Genomic DNA, 19,799 nt, shown 5'->3' with positions numbered 1-19,799 from the left:
TTCTCCAAAGGCATGTGTTGAAGGTAACCGAACATGGGGATAAGCCATTGCCAGGATTATTAATATTTTATATTAGACTGAGAGGATGCCACGGCTCTCTGCATGTCCAAAGTGTTCATAAAGACATTTTACTGTAGTGAAATTTCGTTAGTAAAAATATATATTTTTGCTTTCTTGTGTCTCGGGGAGTGAAGTCACGTATGCGACAAGTCACGTTTTCAGCATGAGGACAGTTTTTTAGATCTGTCAGAAATCCTCTCAGATGAGGATGAAAGTGATGGCCAGGTGTATCTTCTCCCACACCACAGGTGTGCCTCACACACCATCAACCTCATTTCCACAAATGTGGAGAAATATTTAACTTCAAATGCAGAGAGCAAGGCTGTGTATAGGAGCAGCACAGGACCAAATCATGTAGATCTACCCTACTTGATTGGGGTACTTTGATCAGCATTTTACAAGGCGAATGTCCTTATGGGACTTTACTACCCACGCTTGAAGTTCTGATGTAGAAGACCCTGGCTGTGAAAGACCCCCTCTCCAGGATGACTCCAGACCTTGCAGATGCCATAGTGCAGGTATGTTCCATCTTTTAAGCTAGTTAAAATTGATTGCATCACACTGTTCATGAACATGTAACAGAATATTCATTATCATTGCAAAAGAAGATTAAAACAAAGACAAATGTCAGTAAGTAACCTAAACCAAAATTAAATCCATAATATTGTTCCACATTAGGCATGGTTTGCAAGTAATTCAATGACATAATAAGGCTGTAGCAACTGAGACCAATCAGATACAATTATTTGTTATTGTTAACAGATAATCTTTAAAACTCACTCTGGGACCTGTGGCCCCATCCCCTAGTGGGTGCAAGAGGGGCCTTTGGGCTACCATGGATACGATAAGATAAGTTGCTTTTATTGCTGTCAAGGAATGTGGCCAAATGCGCAAGAGAGAGAAAAGTTTTTCTCATCCGGCCGCAACACTGCTTCTGCTGATACTGGAGAACCCCACTTTACTGGGCCCCACGGGCCCAGCAGGCCATGAGCACCGTCGGCCATGCTTTCACGCTCCCAGAGGGAGACAGACTGCCTTTTCTTCAATCCAGAAAACTGCAACCTTACCATCACGGAACGGGCAAAAATCAACTCTTGTTTTGCTGGACCTCCGGGCTGCTTACTTCGGGTGGGTGTCTGAGACCCCCTCCCCCAAACGGCTCATGGCCCCTGCAGGCTATGACCACAGCCTGCCAGGCCTTGACTCAACCAGTCATGTGCTCATGGTGAGAGAGAAAACCTCCAACCAGAACAGAGTCGAACTACCCATGCAATTTAATCATCTTTTTCATCCAATAGATAAGACAATGATTGCAACTTCAACATTTGACACTCACGGAACCGTCAACGACGTCAATTTTCAACAACTTCAAGAATTGTGTCCACTGCAAAGCCATGCAATGCAAGTATCAATTTAAGAAGATGCTTTGAAAATGATAATATTGATGGTTCATTTCATAGTTAAATGGATCTTTTCCATAGTTCCATTTCCTACCTCTGGTTTCATTCTGTCACTTTCACCACCTATTTATGTATACATGTATGTATGTTTGTTTAGTTTAGTTATGTTCGTGATTTAGTTAATAAAACTTGTGCACAGTATGTATTTGGTTCGACTTCACTGCTTGGAAAAACAAAGTCTCTTATACGACAAGGTGCTGTGTTAATTGCTGGTCCGAGACAGCCACTGTAAACAGATATAAACTCGTGGAGATTCAGGACAAGGCCAGGACAGCGGCAAGTCTGTGGAGTCGACAAGAGCGCGCAAGTAGATTTTTTCTTAATATCCAGTTCTCCTGTTGTTTCAGTTTAGTATTTATCTCAAGCTAGGGCTATTTTCGATTCTGTGGTTATTTTAATTTTTTACCTTCTCACGAATCTGTATTTTAAGTAGACGCGTTGCTACTTTTTATAAGAGCCGTGTCTGGATATTATTGCAGTTTAAATTGCATAGCACTTAAGTGAGTCACTGGCCAACAGCTAGTTTCGATCTCTGACATTTTCGGATTATTCGAGGGTGCTGTGTTAATTGCTGGTCCGAGACAGCTGTCACTCAGTAATTTGAGCGCATTATATCTATGTAGTGTGCGCGCTGTCGCGGAAGCGGCAGCGGAAGCGTTTCAGCCTTCTCGTGTGAAGACCGACTCGGGTAAAGACCATCGACTCTACCTGTGCGACTCCACCGAGCAACGACACCATCTAAGCACTTAAGTATCTTCTTCTCCCTTTCCTTTCCTACTTGTACTCTATTTCCCTTAATCAACATGTGCTTTCAATACATTCCGGTTGTCTCTCGACAACGCACTCTCATCTCGCACAGAAGGCAGCGCAATACTGCTAATCTGCGTCCCGTTCTCTCATCCACACACACACCTCTCTCTCTTTCTATGGGTCTATGGAATTGTCAGTCAGCAGTCAATAAAGCTGACTTCATTTCTGCCTTTGCATCTCTTTCAACTCTTAATATCTTGGGCTTGACTGAGACCTGGATCCGTCCAGAAGACTCAGCAAACCCCTGCTGCTCTCTCTAACAACTTCTCTTTCTCCCACACCCCTCGCCAGTCTGGTAGGGGTGGGGGGACTGGTATTCTCATTTCTAACAATTGGAAATACTCAACTCTCTCTTCTCTATGCAATAACAACTCATTTGAATATCATGCTATTACACTTACAACTCCCTTTAAGATCCAGATTGTAGTCATTTATCGCCCCCCAGGTCAGCTGGGAAGCTTTGTTGAGGAGCTGGATGTGCTGCTGTCCTCTTTCCCTGAGGACGGCACTCCACTTGTAGTCTTTGGCGATTTCAACATCCATCTAGAGAAGCCGTATGCTACAGATTTCATCTCTCTCCTAGCCTCATTCGATCTCAAACGGCTCATCACCACAGGTACTCACAAGTCAGGCAACCAACTGGACCTGGTCTACACACGCAACTGCATCACTGACAAAATTTTGGTGAAACCTCTCCATGTTTCAGATCATTTCCTCATTACTTTCAATCTACAACTCACTATCCACACTCCACCAACTCCTCTACCAGTTACCTTCAGACGAAACCTGCGCTCACTTTCTCCCTTCCGTCTTTCCTCTGCTGTGTCATCTTCTCTTCCCTCACCCTCACAATTCTCATCTCTAGATGTGAATACCGCAACGGATACTTTATGCTCCACTTTAACTTCTTCTTTAGACACTATCTGCCTCTGCTATCTCTCTCCTCCAGGCCAGCACGCGCTACCCCCTCTAACCCCTGGTTATCTGAGGTTCTTCGTGAACACCGGACTAAACTCAGGGCAATGGAGAGAAAATGGCGCAAATCAAAAGATACATCTGACCTGAGTATGTACCAATCTCTGCTCTCTTCCTTTTCTGCTGATGTTCACGCTGCAAAATCTTCATATTTCCACAACAAGATCAACACTGCCTCTAACACACAAACACTTTTCAAGACATTCAACTCTCTCCTCTGTCCACCTCCACCACCACCCTACTCCTCGCTAACTGCTGATGATTTTGCTAACTTCTTCACTAACAAAAAACAACCATTAGCAGTCAGTTCTCTCCTCCACACACACAGGAACCTAGGCCAACCTCTCCCACAGCCAATAACCTTCTCTCCTCCTCTCCACTAACCGAGGAAGAAGTATCTAAACTTCTCCTCTCCAGTCATCCTACCACCTGCCCCTAGACCCCATCCCCTCAGACCTTCTACAAGCCATCTCTCCTACACTTCTACCAGCACTCACACATATCATCAACTCATCCCTCCATACTGGCATTTTTCCTACAGCATTTAAGCAGGCTCGGGTAACCCCACTGCTTAAAAAACCAACATTAAACACATCACTTCTAGAGAATTACAGACCTGTCTCTCTCCTACCATTCATTGCAAAAACACTTGAACGAGTTGCTTTCAACCAAGTATCATCTTTCCTGTCTCTGAACAACCAGCTGGATGTTAACCAATCTGGCTTCAAGAAAGGGCATTCGACCGAGACCGCATTACTTTCAGTCACAGAAGCCCTGCGGATCGCTAAAGCTGCTTCCAAATCATCAGTTCTCATTCTCCTAGACCTGTCTGCTGCCTTCGACACTGTGAATCATCAGATCCTTCTGTCCACCCTCTCATCACTGGGCATCACTGGAACTTCCCTCCACTGGTTTGAGTCCTATCTCACAGGTAGGTCATTCAGGGTCGCATGGAGAGGCGAGATATCCAAAGCACATCGACTGACCACAGGGGTTCCCCAGGGGTCAGTCCTTGGACCCCTCCTCTTCTCCATTTACACCACATCACTGGGACCCATCATACAGGCACATGGTTTCTCCTACCACTGCTATACTGATGACACCCAGCTCTACCTCTCATTTCAACCAGACGATCCCACAGTAGCTGCACGTATCTCTAACTGTCTGGCGGACATCTCGGCATGGATGAAGGAACATCACCTGCAGCTCAATCTGGCAAAGACTGAGCTTCTCGTCCTCCCTGCCAATCCGTCTCTACAGCACGACTTCACTATCCAGCTAGACTCATCCTCAATCACCCCATCAAGGTCAGTCAGAAATCTTGGAGTAATCTTTGATGACCACCTAACCTTCACAGACCACATTTCAAAGACAGCTCGATCATGCAGGTTTGCAATGCACAACATCAGGAAGATCAGGCCTTTCCTAACTGAACATGCAACACAACTTCTTGTCCAGGCCCTGGTTATTTCTAGGCTTGATTACTGCAATGCTCTTCTAGCTGGTCTTCCATCATGTGCAACTAAACCCTTACAAATGATCCAGAATGCTGCTGCTCGTCTTGTCTTCAACGAGCCAAAAAGAGCCCACGTCACTCCGCTGTTCATCTCCCTGCATTGGCTACCACTCGCTGCTCGAATCAAGTTCAAGGCGCTGACACTTGCTTACAGATTTTCCACCCTCCTACTTTCACTCGCTCCTACGGGTCTACATCAATACCAGAAGCCTACGATCGGCCAAGGAGCGACGGCTCGTGGTGCCATCACAGCGAGGCACAAAATCACTGTCCAGAACATTCTCATTCACGGTTCCATGCTGGTGGAATGATCTCCCCACCCTCGTCCTGAATGCAGAATCCCTGACAGCATTCAAAAGACAACTGAAAACTCATCTCTTCCGTGAGAACTTAACATAGAAAAAAAAAAAAAAAAAAAAAACATTTTCTTGAAATCTTCGCTTGTCTGGTTTATGCTACTCTGAGCAATGTTTGAACTTGGTATTCTGAGCACTTCTTGCTTTGTTTTTGCCTCTCCATGATGACTCGCTTGGTTTAATCCTCAAATGTAAGTCGCTTTGGATAAAAGCGTCTGCTAAATGACTAAATGTAAATGTAATGTAAATGTAATATTTCCCCTCTGAGCTGACTCGTTACAAGGCCTTGTAGGAATACACTTCAGGCTATCCAGACTCGTTTTGCCGGTGTGCTGGACAAAGATCTCGCAGCTGTCAGTTGCCCAAAATTCTAACTCCGATGGCTGAGAGATACAGGTAAGAGGGAGCGAGTAAAAGAGCTTCTGACAGCAGAGTGCCACAGCACAACTGCTCCTGCAGCACAGAGCCCTGCCAGTGTGCCCACCACATCTGCCAACCAAGGTGAGATGAACTTTTTCACTTTTGAGGCAGAGCCAGAGGAGACCTACTCTACAGAAAATGAAGTCATGGACTACCTGTGGACAGCCTATGACCTTCAGATTCTGCATCAGTTTTCAAACACAAAGAATATTTTCTTGAAGTATAATACTCCAACCCCATCAAGTGCTACAGTGGAGTGGCTTTTCAGTCTTGGAGGTTTGGTGCTCACGCCTAGAAGAAATAGACTTTCTGACAAGAGGTTTGAGAAGCTTCTGTTAATGAGGTACAACCACTAGCTTACTCGCCCCACTTCACTATTTCACTCATAACATGTGATAACAACATAATATTAGGCCAAAGTAACAAAAGTAGACATGATATCAGCCTACATGTGGTGTTATACACAAAAAACAAGTATTTATGTTAAGTGAATTCAAGAAAGACTGTCATCATTTCATTTTTTACAAAAACATGTACTTTTTCAGGAACCAGTTCAACTTAAAATCTCAGGAGATACATTGTTGACGTTACTGTTAAAAATGTACTTCCAATGAAGTGAGTGTTGGCAAAACCGGTTGTAATTTTTATGTTGAGGCAACGGGGGTTTTGTCGGCAGCTGCTGAATGTAACTAATAAAGTTACTTGTAATCTAACTTAGGTACTTTTAAAATCAAGTAATCTGTAAAGTAACTAAGTTACTTTTTAAAGGAGTAATCAGTAATCAGATTATCTTTTCAAAGTAACTGTGGCAACACTGAACATATAGGATTGACTTTTTCCATCTGTTGTGGACTTGATGGGAGTCAAAATTACTTTTTCAAATAAGAGTCTTTAAAGGAAAACTCAGGGCAATTTTTAAGTTAATCTTGCTCGTTATATCTTTGTGAGTACTGTCTATAGAAAAAAAAAAACGAACCGGATTGGTGCTTGCAACACGGTGCTGCTACAGCAAATGCCCAGAGCTCCAACTCAGCTAAAACGGCAGTTAACGGGGCATATACATAAAGATTGTCTTTGTGCCACTTAACAGACACAATATGCAATTAAAATGTCTGTCCAACATGAATAGGGCTCTTACATGTGAACAAGATGCGTTTAGCAACTTAGCCTTTGTTTAAATTCACCTAAATATTGCTTTAGACGGATAGCTGTAGTCTCGTGCTGAAGTCCCGTGGGAACTCAGTTGTAGCCGGTAAAAATGTTCAATAGAAAGGTAGTATAAATGGTTCGCGTTTGTGCCTTTCCTAATTCTGGCAACAGAATGCGAAAATACAAGAACTTACATTTTCATCGTCGTTCATTTCCATGACCTTGAGATTCTGTTGTGGCTAGTTGTACTTCAACTTGATGTGCAAACTCCCATACAAGTACTACGCGCTAAAGATTACCGCATATGCAGCAAACACTTTGACAAGGATGACTATACAGACACAACACAGCGGGGCTGGTTGAAGAAAAAAGCCATTAAATGGACGAAGATGGGTGAAACCACTGTGGAGGTAATGTAAACTTTTTTTATCCTTCCATTTGGGCACACACGGCTTGAGGAGAGATATTTACCTTTTTCCGGCTACAACTGAGTTCCCACGGGACTTCAGCGTGAGACTACAGCTAGCCGTCTAAAACACTATTTAGGTATTAATCACTATTTATGGCGATTAATTGCCAGTTTAAGGGCTTTGACGATTAATTGTCCGTTTTAGGGGTTTGACGATTAATTGTCCGTTTTAGGGGTTTGACGATTATGCCGATTAATTGTCTGTTTTAGGACTTTGGCAATTAATTGTCCGTTTTGGGGGTTTGACGATTATGTTGATTAATTGTCTGTTTTAGGGCTTTGTCGTACATTTTTTTTGTGTTGTTGTAGGGTGCTGCCCCTTTAAGGACGTTGATTCTGGGGGTCATGTGATCGCCTAGGAAGAGGCGCTGTAAAAAAAAACTGAACTGAACCGAACTGAGTGAGAAAGCAATGTTGATGTTCATATGCAGATTTTCTAATGTTCTATAACAAGAACAGATGAAACCTTAATCTAAACTATATTCCCAGCGTGGTGAGTAACATTTTGTTGTTATAAGTATATTGATAAAATCACTATGTAGATCGCTATTTGCGATTAACGCCTAAACGCCTAATGCTATTAGTTTGTTTATTATGTTTGGTTAGACATTTACAGTTTAAATTGCCTATTGAAATATTCATGCAATATGTGTTGCATTTATTTGTTAAACAAACAAAGTTTAATATGTGTTTGTAATACAGCGACTGTTTTAGAAAACAGTATTGACAGTATTATATCACCTACGTTATAATGTGTCATGCTAATATGTTGATATTTGATTGTAGGGGATATCTTTGATTTATAAGCGTATACTTTAATGTTTATTATCTAAAGCTGATATTATAATGCTGGAGTAATGTATTTGGTTGTAAACATTACTGGATACTAATTGTGAATTGTTTGGTATTTACAGTTTGACCGCACACACATAAATGTGCACATAAATATTCTCAACTACAACTAAATTGCAACAAAACCTTAATGTGTACATTGTGAGTTCTGCACAAGAGGAATAAAAGACAAAAAACAAAATCCAAGTTAATGTTATCATTTTATGGGTAACATTAAAGTCAAACACGAGGAGGTAAGAAGATTAATGACAACATGGATCAAGATTCAGAAACAAGTGTTACTCCTGATCAACAACAAAAATTTCTAACAACAATAAATAAAGACTTTTCCACTCCTGTCTCAGGTAACCCATCACTTAACTTGCGTTCCTCACTTTCAGCAGAAAAAACTACTAGACCTGTCAAGGCAACAATATCAGTCACACATCGATTCCATGCATCTACCACCAGTTGACATCATCAAGTTCGATGGAGAACCCTTAAAGTACTGGCAGTTCATGAGATTGTTCTCCTCTGTGATTGATAAAGAGACAGTGCCAGATCAAGAGAAACTCACTCGACTGCATCAGTACACTGTCGGACAAGCTAGAGATGCTATCTCACATTGCTTGTACAATCCCAACTCTAGCCTGGGCTATGCTGAAGCCATGGCTATTCTGAAGAGACGTTTTGGCAATCCATATGCAATATCACAAGCATGGGTTGACAAGGTGCTTAATCACAAAGATATTAAAGACAACAAGCATTTGCAAAGCTTCGCAGACATTCTGTGCAGCTGCCGAGACACTTTAAAGGCAATGAAGTGTGAGGAAGAGCTGAATGGTGGACGCACTTTGCTACAAATTGTGGAAAAGCTGCCTGAAGACATAAAGAAAAGATGGCTCACAATAAACTATGAGATCATCAAGTCTGGTTGTTTGCCAAAGTTAGATGACATAGTCAGTCTTGTTCAATCAGAAGTTGCTAAGAGAGCAGATCCTATCTTTGTGAATCTCCTTAGCCCTGCCAGTCGAAATTCTCCAGCAAGTTCTAAACCAAGTACTAAGGGAACTTTCAATAAGAAAAAGCAGACATTTGCAACAGTGTCAGTTACTAATGAATGCGCCACACCAAAGACAACATAAAGATTTAAGTGTCCAAAGTGCGCTGATGGACACTTTCTGAACCAGTGTCAAGCCTTTAGAGCTCTGTCTGTTCAAGAGCGTTTTGCCTTTGTTCAACAAAAACAACTCTGTCTGAATTATTTCATGAAAGGTAATCGCAGCGCAGTCTGTACTCGTAGCTGGGTATGCAAGGTGCCTGGATGTGGGAAAAAACATAACAGTTGGCTGCACTCCCCCATTGTAGCTTCTAACAATGATGACACAAGCCAATCTACTAATCAAGCTACTGGAAGGGAGCCAGCTGCTGACCCGCCTCAAGCCATTCAAGCACATGCATTGCAAAGTGCATTGAAGCCAGTCGAAAGAAGATTGCACTTCCCATCTTGCCAGTAGTGGTTTCAGACAGACACAACCGATTCTCTATGAATGTCTTTGCTTTGCTTGACAGTGGCTCTAATGGGACCTTTGCTTCTAAGAAGTTAGTTCACGCTCTTAAACTGGAGTCACGCAAAATGAACATTAAACTGAACACCATGGAAACCAAAAATCTCAACGTAGTCACCTTAGCAGTGGACCTACGAGTTGAAGATGCTCAACAAAGGAACTCTTACCAAATGAAAGGAGTGCTCTGTCGGGATCACCTGAACATAAGTCTTGACAACTTTGTCACACAGCATGAGGTGTTCCAGTGGCCACACCTGAAGGAAATTGCAGATGAAATCAGTTTACTTGACGTTGATCTAGCTGATGAGGTTCACCTGCTGATAGGTCTAGACCAACCAGACATACTTGCTCCTCGTGAGACACGGTGCGGTGAGTCAGGCGAACCTTATGCGATTCTAACTGGCCTAGGCTGGACACTTCATGGGCCAGTAGCTGATGGTTCAACATCTATTCCTGCCAATTTCATTCAAGCTGACCACTCTCTACAACAAGCTGTTGAAAGATTTTGGAAACTGGATGATCCAGTGCACATGAACAATGACTCCCTGTCAGTAGTCGATGAGCAAGTTGTGGATCTATGGACCAAGCAAGCAGTCAAAGAGGAAGGTCATTATACACTACCAATCCCTTTCAAAGAACATCCACCACGACTGCCCAATAACTATGGAATGGCCAAACATCGATTAGACCTTCTAGGAAAGAGGTTAAAGAAAGACCCGATTTTGCATCAAAAGTATACAGAAGGTATCAAAGACTCTTTGCTGAAAGGATATGCAGAAGAGGTCATTGACATTAACAGAGACGATGGTTGCGTGTGGTACCTGGCACATCATCCGGTGCTACATCCGCACAAGCTGGAGAAGGTTCGTATTGTCTACGATTGTGCGGCACGGTACAGGGGTACTTCGTTGAATGATCATATTTTCCAAGGCCCAGACCTCACCAATAAGCTACTAGGAGTTCTTCTCAAGTTTAGGCAAGAACCAGTTGCTCTGAATGCGAACATCGAGAGCATGTTTTATCAAGTCCGAGTGCCATCTGATGAAAGAGATGTGCTTCGCTTCCTGTGGTGGGAGGATAACGACCCGGACAAACCACCTAAGCACCACCTTTTTGGAGGTGTCTGGAGTCCTAGTGCTGCCAATTTTGCCTTGCAACGAGGGGCTGAAGACAACCGTGGAAACTTCTCTAATGATACCGTGGAAACATTGAAACGAAATTTCTATGTCGACGATTGTCTTAAGTCGGGACCAACAGTGGAGGTCGCCATTAAACTTTGTCTTCCGAACTCCGTGAGCTACTCACATGTGGAGGCTTTAGATTAACCAAATGGTTAAGCAATTCTAAGGAAGTGATGAAATCAATACCAGCTGATGATTGGGCAAAGTCATTACATGAGGTCAACCTTGACCAGGAGGATTTGCCATTTGAACGAACACTGGGTGTCCTTTGGGATGTTGAAAGAGATTGCTTCACATTCGATGTCAAGGCAGTGGACAAACCTGCAACAAAGAGAGGAGTATTGAGCACTACCAGTTCCATCTATGATCCTTTAGGATTTGCAAGTCCATTTGTGCTCAGGGCAAAAGCATTGTTTCAAGAGTTGTGCCGTATGAAAGTCGATTTGGATAAGGAGGTACCGGTGGACATAGGAGCACAGTGGCACAGATGGTTAAATGACTTACCACTGCAGTCTGCGCTGAAAATTCCGAGATGTCTTAGACCAACATCTACTAGTTGCTTGTTAGCGACCCAGCTCCATCACTTTTCCGATGCTTCGGAACTGGCTTACGGCGCTGTTTCATACATCAGGATTGGCGACACCTGCAGGCTGGTGATGTCAAAGGCCAGACTTGCGCCAATTAAGCCAATTAGCATACTTTCTAATTCTGGAGCTACTTGCAGCTGTAGTTGCCACGGAGCTGGACCAGGATATCAAGCACCACTTGGAGATTCCAATCGAAAAGACTTTCTTTTGGACAGATAGTACCATCGTACTTCAGTACATCAACAACAAGCATTGTCGTTTCCAGACTTTCGTGGCCAACCGTATTTCAAAAATACATGAGCGTTCAGAACCATGTCAGTGGAGTCACATTGACTCTGCTTCTAACCCTGCGGATGATGTCTCTCGAGGAATGACTATGGGAGAGATTTTGTCGATGAGCGATGGGTATCTGGTCCGCACTTTCTTCAACTTGAGGAGGAACATTGGCCTGCTCAACCTATCATAAATGATTTGCCAGAGGAAGCAGAAATTAAAAGAGCCAAAGAGGTCTATGCAGCTAGCATACAAACAAACCAAGTGATGAAAAATGCAGTGGACAGACTACTGGAACGATACTCCAGTTGGCATCGATTGAAAAGGGCTACTGCTATTCTGTTGCGTGTCAAGGCTTTGTTACGCAAGAAAACAAGTGTGCATCTATCCGACCCTGTCACTGTAAGTGAGCTCCAACAAGCAGAGTTAGCCATTCTCAGTTACATACAAACTGCATCTTTCGGATCTTCTCAAGCAAAACCCAGTTCTCTTCTCAAGCTTAAACCCTTTGAGGATGAAAACAGCCAACTCCTTCGTGTGGGAGGCAGACTAACAAATGCTCCAATTCCCTTTGAAGCAAAACATCAAGTAATCCTACCTAACAATCATCACGTCACCCATCTGATTATCACTCACTACCATCTTCGCCTGGGTCATGCAGGTCCAGAGCGAGTTCTTTGCAGAAATTCGTCAACGTTTCTGGATTCTAAAGGCACGTGCTGTAATTAACCGGACTCTTAAGTCATCTCTACAGTGTCGCAAGTTAAGAGCTAAGCCACAAACTCAGCAAATGGCGGACTTACCTGATTCTAGAGTGACACCAGGTGAGCCTCCATTCACTCGTGTGGGCAGAGACTACTTCGGGCCATTCTTGTTGAAGAGGTCACGCAGTGAGCTCAAGAGGTACGGATGTTTGTTTACATGTCTCACTACAAGAGCTATCCACTTGGAAGTTGCACACTCCCTCGATACTGACTCGTTTATCAATGCCTTACAGCGATTTATCTCCAGGAGAGGTCCACCCATGGAAATAAGATCGAATAATGGGACTAATTTCGTCGGTGGTTTACGAGAGTTGCGGAAAGCCATCAGTGAGTGGAATCAACAAAGGATTTCAGATTACCTGCTACAGCACAATGTAAAATGGATCTTCAATCCACCTGCCGCCTCCCATATGATTGGTGTTTGGGAGAGGCAAATTCGTACTGTTCGTTCCATTCTTAACACTGTCCTCTCACAGCAGGCACCAGATGATGAAGGTTTGGCAACACTGTTTTGCTGCGTTGAGTCTCTTGTCAATGGTAGACCAATCACTAAACTATCAGATGACCCATCAGATCCTCTACCACTCACACCAAATCATCTGTTGTTGCTTCGTTCAGGTCCAACGTTACCTCCGGGAGCCTTCGTTAAACAAGATCTTTACCGACACAGATGGCGCCAGGTGCAATATCTGACAGATGTCTTCTGGTGCAGATGGTTCAAGGAATACTTGCCTGCACTGCAACAACGCCAAAAATGGCTGCAACCAAAGAAAAATCTTTAAGTAGGAGATCTTGTGCTTATTCTGAATGAGAACACACCACGCAATCACTGGTCTCTAGGTCAGCTTACTCAAGTCTATCCAGATGCAGACGGACTTGTGCGTACTGTGGAAGTGAAAACACAGACACAAAATCTGCCTCCTGGAAGCCAGTCTTCTCAGTTGAATTAGTTTAATTGACACATCACCCTTACTTTGTTTGAATGACCTGTTTGGGTCATTGGGGCCGGGGTGTAGGGTGCTGCCCCTTTAAGGACGTTGATTCTGGGGGTCATGTGATCGCCTAGGAAGAGGCGCTGTAAAAACAAAAAACTGAACTGAACCGAACTGAGTGAGAAAGCAATGTTGATGTTCATATGCAGACTTTCTAATGTTCATTAACAACAACAGATAAAACCTTAATCTAAACTATATTCCCAGCGTGGTGAGTAACATTTTGTTGTTATAAGTATATTGATAAAATCACTATGTAGATCGCTATTTGCGATTAACGCTTAAACGCCTAATGCTATTAGTTTGTTTATTATGTTTGGTTAGACATTTACAGTTTAAATTGCCTATTGAAAAATTCATGCAATATGTGTTGCATTTATTTGTTAAACAAACAAAGTGTAATATGTGTTTGTAATACAGCGACGTCTGTTTTAGAAAACAGTATTGACAGTATTATATCACCTACGTTATAATGTTTCATGCTAATATGTTGATATTTGATTGTAGGGGATATCTTTGATTTATAAGCGTATACTTTAATGTTTATTATCTAAAGCTGATATTATAATGTTGGAGTAATGTATTTGGTTGTAAACATTACTGGATACTAATTGTGAATTGTTTGGTATTTACAGTTTGACCGCACACACATAAATCTGCACATAAATATTCTCAACTACAACTAAATTGCAACAAAACCTTAATGTGTACATTGTGAGTTCTGCACAAGAGGAATAAAAGACAAAAAACTAAATCCAAGTTAATGTTAACATTTTATGCGTAACAGTTGTTTCGAGTTTAAAGCTACCACCACAGAAAATTTCTCATTCCTTCAAAAACCATAGTTGGAGATACAGACCTTGAGCATTTGTTTAAAACTTTAATATCATAGAGTATTTGTATTTAATACACAGTTTACAAAAAAGTGTCCCAATTTTGCTGACTTGTTGAAACGTCAGTCATTCTGCAAAATGTAGTATATGATTATGAAAAATTACACATATTTAGCCATTACGGAACGTTCTGTGATTTTCCCTGAAATATTTGATTGGAATAAATTTGAGCTCTCGTTTCTCTTTTATTCTCCTCACTTAAGCCTACATATAACTCGAATCGAATGCGAGTGTAGGCTATATAATTTTTTTAAGTCATTTTCATTTATTTGTGTAAATATTTGTAAAGGAAAAATGCAGTGCAGGACATCCATTGTCCACGCGCCAAGTAATTTCTTTCCCCTCCACGCTTCACACTCCAGTCCAGTGGGTGGCGGTAAAGCCCATACGTTTGTTTACAACCACCATTAAACCTCAGAGGAAGAAGATTAGTTTTAAGCATGGTCTCTTCTGTTATGTTGTAGTAACGTTATAAAAACTGTTTCAAAGATAGAAAGATATCTTTTTTAATCAGGTCGATAAATGCCTGTAATATTTTCATCATCATAAACGTGACTAAGTTTTGAAGCAAGCAGGAATATCTGGAGGAGTATCAACTGAACTGAGATCTGCTGCTTTGAAGATGGTGTTTGTTAAAGAGGAGAGTGACGAGGACATGAGTGAACCAGAACCCTGGAGGATAAAAAACGAGAAACAAGGAGGTTGGTGATTCTTTATTCATCTTTAAAGGGGTCCCATATACCCCTTTACAAAGTTTTGTTCGGGGGGTGTACGAATATTTTCCAAGCCTTCATTCATTATGCAAGCACGTATTTCACAGAACGTTTTCAGTGTTTTTTTTATTTTATTATTAATTTATTTTAGATTTAAATAATGTTAGACACCATTTAATCGTGATTATATAAACTATGTTCACCCTAACAGTAAGTCGCGACACCTTTTTTGCTTATTCCTTGGCCGCGAATTATTTAAATGAGGAATATTATGACTTAATAAAGCCGGAAAAATCGTGTTGTAGTCCAAACTGGTTCGTTGTAGTTCTTGAAAAAGGTTGTTCAATAAAATATCTTCCTTTGAAGTGGACTTGTAACATTGCAGATCTTTTTTATGCTCAAACAGCAACAAGACTGACTAAAGTTGAAAGTGAAAAAGCATAAAATGACCCCTTGTGGTGCATTAAGTTAACAAATTACCAAATTAAATTAACTTCCTTAATGTAAAAACAAGGAATTAATTACCACTAAAATGCCTTAAATCAACGTCATATCTTATTCTGTAACTGAACAGAGTAGTGATTTAGATTTTTGTTTGTGCTCGTTGCTTTTTTGGAATCTCTTCAACAGTGTTGAACCTAGTAGTCCAGTAATTTTATGAAAAAAGGGTTGAACAAATTGCAACAGATGCAAACTCAACTGATTTTGTATCCTCGATATGTCCTGAGTAGTGGTCGACCGATATGGATTTTTTGATGGCCGATTCCGATATCTTAGAGAGCAGGATGGCTGATATTTATATTTAGCCTATATATCAAACATATATATATATATATATATATATATATATATATATATATATATATATATATATATACACATATAATATATATACATTATATATATATATATATATATATACATATACTGTACACACACACACTTTATATTTATATAAATCAGTACTTAATAAATTAGATACATTTAATAAATATTTAAAATAAACATGCTTAGGCCCTATACTTTAGATGGCAACTTCTTGTATCTGCAATCCTATTACAGTATTTTTCACAAATAAAGTAATTGTTTAAAAATATATGAGTATGTGAATAAAAAGGAAGTAAACACTGTAACAGGGCACTCAGTAATCTGGTAATTTCATGCGCACTGATAATCATGTTTTTTTTACTTTGACTTTTGACAAGGTAACGCTAATTTTACATACAGCACACAGAGTTAAAACGACATGAATATGACACAGTGAGCCACTGGATATAGCACAGCATATTTTAAAATGAAGGATTTAAAGTGTTTCGATCACGTCTCCTGTGAAGCTGATCTTCTGTTCGCATTCACTCACTTCACACGGACTGACCGTCACTCGCAGGAACAAGTTTTATTTTAGCCTGATTGTTTGGCTTTTCGGTTACAAATAATATAAAAGCAAACGCATTACTTTTTCACATACCATTTACTTTCTTTGATTACCAGTTATGTAGCCACCGGTTCTGTCCAACAAACTATTAGATATGACTGACAGAGAGACGGAGAATGTGAGTGAGCGCTGTGTGATCAGATTCAGGCGCTGCGTTCTCTTCTCAGGTGCTGGTGTTCTCAGCGTCGCCCGTCAAAATAAAAGTCTACAGCGCCGTCAAAATAAAAGTCCCGCTTCCAACACATCGGCCAATCAGAAAAACTTATCGGCCGATGCCGATATTTAAAAAAAGCCAAATATCGACCCTGGCGTTATATCGGTCGACCACTAGTCCTGAGTAAGGGAAAAAAAACCCCAAAGAATCCCATTAGGGAAAAGTTTCTAAAAAGACCCAAATATAGCCTATTCATACACCTTTTCATTCTCTTTCTCACGTGAATAGGGTACAAATTTTAACCTTTAGGTATCACCATGAAAATTACTGAGTTGATTACTTACATCAAGACAAACAAAACATGCATTACAAGTTTTTTTAAATTGTTTGTTAACATAGTTAACCGGTTCATAATCTAATTACATATGTGCTAATTTGCATAAATACCCAAACAGATCTAAACATTGGGTATAGCCAGGTGAAAATGTCTTGTTGAATCTTGTTGATATATAACTGTAAAATACTTAATGTTAAGGTCTGAATGGAACCCACTTAGGCTACCCATGAACATTAATACATAGAGGTAGGAAGAAGTACTTTAGAAACCAGCCTTTATTAATTATTATTGCAGAGTGCGTACCATAAAATGCGTATCATAGACGCACTTTCATGAGATCGTGGCGGACAGTTTGCCTGCCTGAAAGGCAAAACATCCATAGAACTGCACAGTGTACTGTCAATTTTACAGCTGTTTCAAGCCAGAAATATTTACAAATAATTTAATGCCGTTCTGGGACACAATTTCAGGCAGAGAGTCTCACACACATCCAGGTCACTCAAGCTAAACCTACAGCTTTTAGCCCATTTTTAAGAATAATGACACAAATGTTGGGAAAGTGATAACATTGAAGATTATATGCAGTGTTGTTTTACATTTGATTACTTTATTCAAGTTCTATACCTAAGAACAACTGTTAAACCTACTTGATAAACCTTAGAAAGGACGGATTATTTTTTTTATTATATCTTTATGTTGTATTTAGCGTATTTATTTGTGTTATTGCTTGCAGTTTAATTATTAGTTCTTTTTTTTATTAATGACTTTTTTTAAATCTTTGAAATTTCTAGTAGTTTTAGCTGTGGTATTAAAATTGGAATCGAGAATTATTAAGTTTCACTTGTATCTAAAATTTGGGGTGTCATAACCTTATTTATTACAATACAAGGATATATGGGTAAAAAACAATAACTATTTTAATTCATTTATTTCTTTTTGGTGGGGCCAGTGAAAATAGAATAATTGAAATCAGTATATAATTCAATCAAATTGAAAATCGAGAATTGATTCTAATTGATATCTTGTGGCCTCTGTTGAATGGTGGCAACTCCTCTGTCCCCTCACAGATGGCAGCCACCCCTCCTTGACCCAGGAGCACGGCATCACGATTCATCCCACCCTTTGTGCTGCCTGATCTCCCCATCAGCAGCAAGTGCTCTTAGACAGCATGTCCCTCCTTCCTCCTGAGTTTTGGCACCAATGTAGTTATGTTAAAGTCCCAGGAAACGAGGTGGGAACTGACGGAATTTGCAGAAAGTTGTGACTCACTTAATTCTTGTTGAGAAGGACAAATAAGCCCTTTTAATGCTATATATTATATAACAACTTGAGAAATACATGTAGGCCCATCTAATTTTCCCATCTCATGATTTTCCTTTTATGGGGTTTGGCCTAGCCATTCTCTCTTTTAAACTCTTTTGGATTAATGTTTCAAACTTGCATGGTATGGTTAACCTAAATCACGTGTAGCATGTTTGGTCTCTATGTACAATCTTCATTCCCCATTTGTTAATTTACATTACATTTAGCTAACTCTGAGACACATTAGTTTTATAAAAACCTTAAAGGTTCTTCTCTTAAACAATCAAATCCAATCAAATTACATACAAATGCCCTGCTAGAACTTATTGGCTCACTCAAATCCTGAGGGTGTGACATCTTCACACTTTAAAAATCATGCTGAGTTAGAAGTCTTCTAAGGACTCCTAAGTTTGTGCCAGGCTGTAGCCTTGTCTTTCCATTCACCAAAGATCCTCTGACTCCAACTGGTTCTCTCTCAAGTCAAGTCACCTTTATTTATAGGCCTAGCACTTTTTTACAATTCAGATTGAATAACAATAAAACAATAAACAACAATAAAACAATACAACAAAGTTTGTTTCTAGAAAAAAAATTGCGTCATCGTCCACCTTAAGTAAGATCAATAATATTGTTGAATATTAAATGTCCCCAACTAAGAAAGCCAAAAGCCAAGGTAACAGTGGCATGGAACCAAAACTCCATCAGTGACAGAATGGAGAAAAAAACCATGGGAGAATCCAGGCTCAGTCGGGGGGTCAGTTCTCCTCTGGCCAACGAACGAACAGTGTATAATCATGATCAGGCAGCATTACAGGTCAGAAGTCAGATTGGATCAGAACATTCAGAATTTTATTCCAGTTCCATCCAGTTGGAAGTAGGAGTCGTCATGCCGGTATGGAGACGAGTTTTTTGAGGATCAGGGCCGATGACTGTTGTGTTGATGAGGCCTTCACAGGGCTGATGAGGCTGGGACTTCAGGGTCATGGATGGGTCCAGGTGCAGGTCCACCATCTGATCTGAATACGGCCGGGATCCGGCTGAGTTTAGTAAACAATGGAGGGACTTGTTGACATTTCAGGACTGCGTTGTCTCCGTGTCCAGGCGCTGGTCCATCATCAGATCTGGATCCGGCGGACTGCGGTAATCCTCGGATACCTCCCGGTTCCGGCTGACCTAAACTATGCAGCCTAAATTTAATTATAGATGTCTATAATGTGTTATCTTTATGCTAGGTCAAAGAGATGTTTTTGTCTAGATTTGAACTGACAGAGTGTGTCTGCTTCCCGGACAATGTTAGGAAGATTGTTCCAAAGTTTTGGTGCAAAATAGGAAAAGGATCTACCGCCTGCAGTTGATTTTGATATTCTAGGTATTATCAACTAGACCGGAATTTTGAGATTGCAATAGATGTGAAGGACTATAATGCGTTAAGAGCTCGCTAAAGTTCTGGGGAGCTAAACCATTTAGTGCTTTGTGATCAGCAATATTTTAAAATGTATTCGATGTTTAATAGGGAGCAAATGCAGTGTTGACAGAACCTGGCTAATATGGTTA

The 19,799-nt window shown here is 40.8% G+C and overlaps 2 protein-coding genes across 7 annotated transcripts in view; one reads left to right on the top strand and one right to left on the bottom strand.

Annotated features, from left to right (window-relative positions):
* The window catches only part of LOC143710998 (MIF4G domain-containing protein B), a 1,123,636-nt gene that overhangs the window by 311,950 nt on the left and 791,887 nt on the right, over positions 1-19,799 (bottom strand). The gene's annotated exons all lie outside the window — the stretch shown is intronic.
* The window catches only part of LOC143710977 (uncharacterized), a 223,226-nt gene that overhangs the window by 183,651 nt on the left and 19,776 nt on the right, over positions 1-19,799 (top strand). For 2 of the 4 annotated variants that reach the window (XM_077202259.1, XM_077202260.1), the window contains exon 2: positions 14,819-15,005. In XM_077202259.1, coding sequence (XP_077058374.1) covers positions 14,927-15,005 — 79 coding nt within the window. In that variant the 5' untranslated portion in view covers positions 14,819-14,926. Of the gene's footprint in view, positions 1-14,702; positions 15,006-18,010; positions 18,175-19,799 lie in introns of those variants that run through there. The other 2 variants (XM_077202261.1, XR_013194714.1) reach the window with 2 other exon arrangements.

The sequence above is a fragment of the Siphateles boraxobius genome, unplaced genomic scaffold (assembly GCF_051911475.1).
Source record: "Siphateles boraxobius isolate OS27281-9 unplaced genomic scaffold, OSU_SipBor_1 49, whole genome shotgun sequence".
Lineage (NCBI taxonomy): Eukaryota > Metazoa > Chordata > Actinopteri > Cypriniformes > Leuciscidae > Siphateles > Siphateles boraxobius.
The sequence above is the reverse complement of the archived record's forward strand: the minus strand, read 5'-3'. Positions and strand labels throughout refer to the sequence as shown.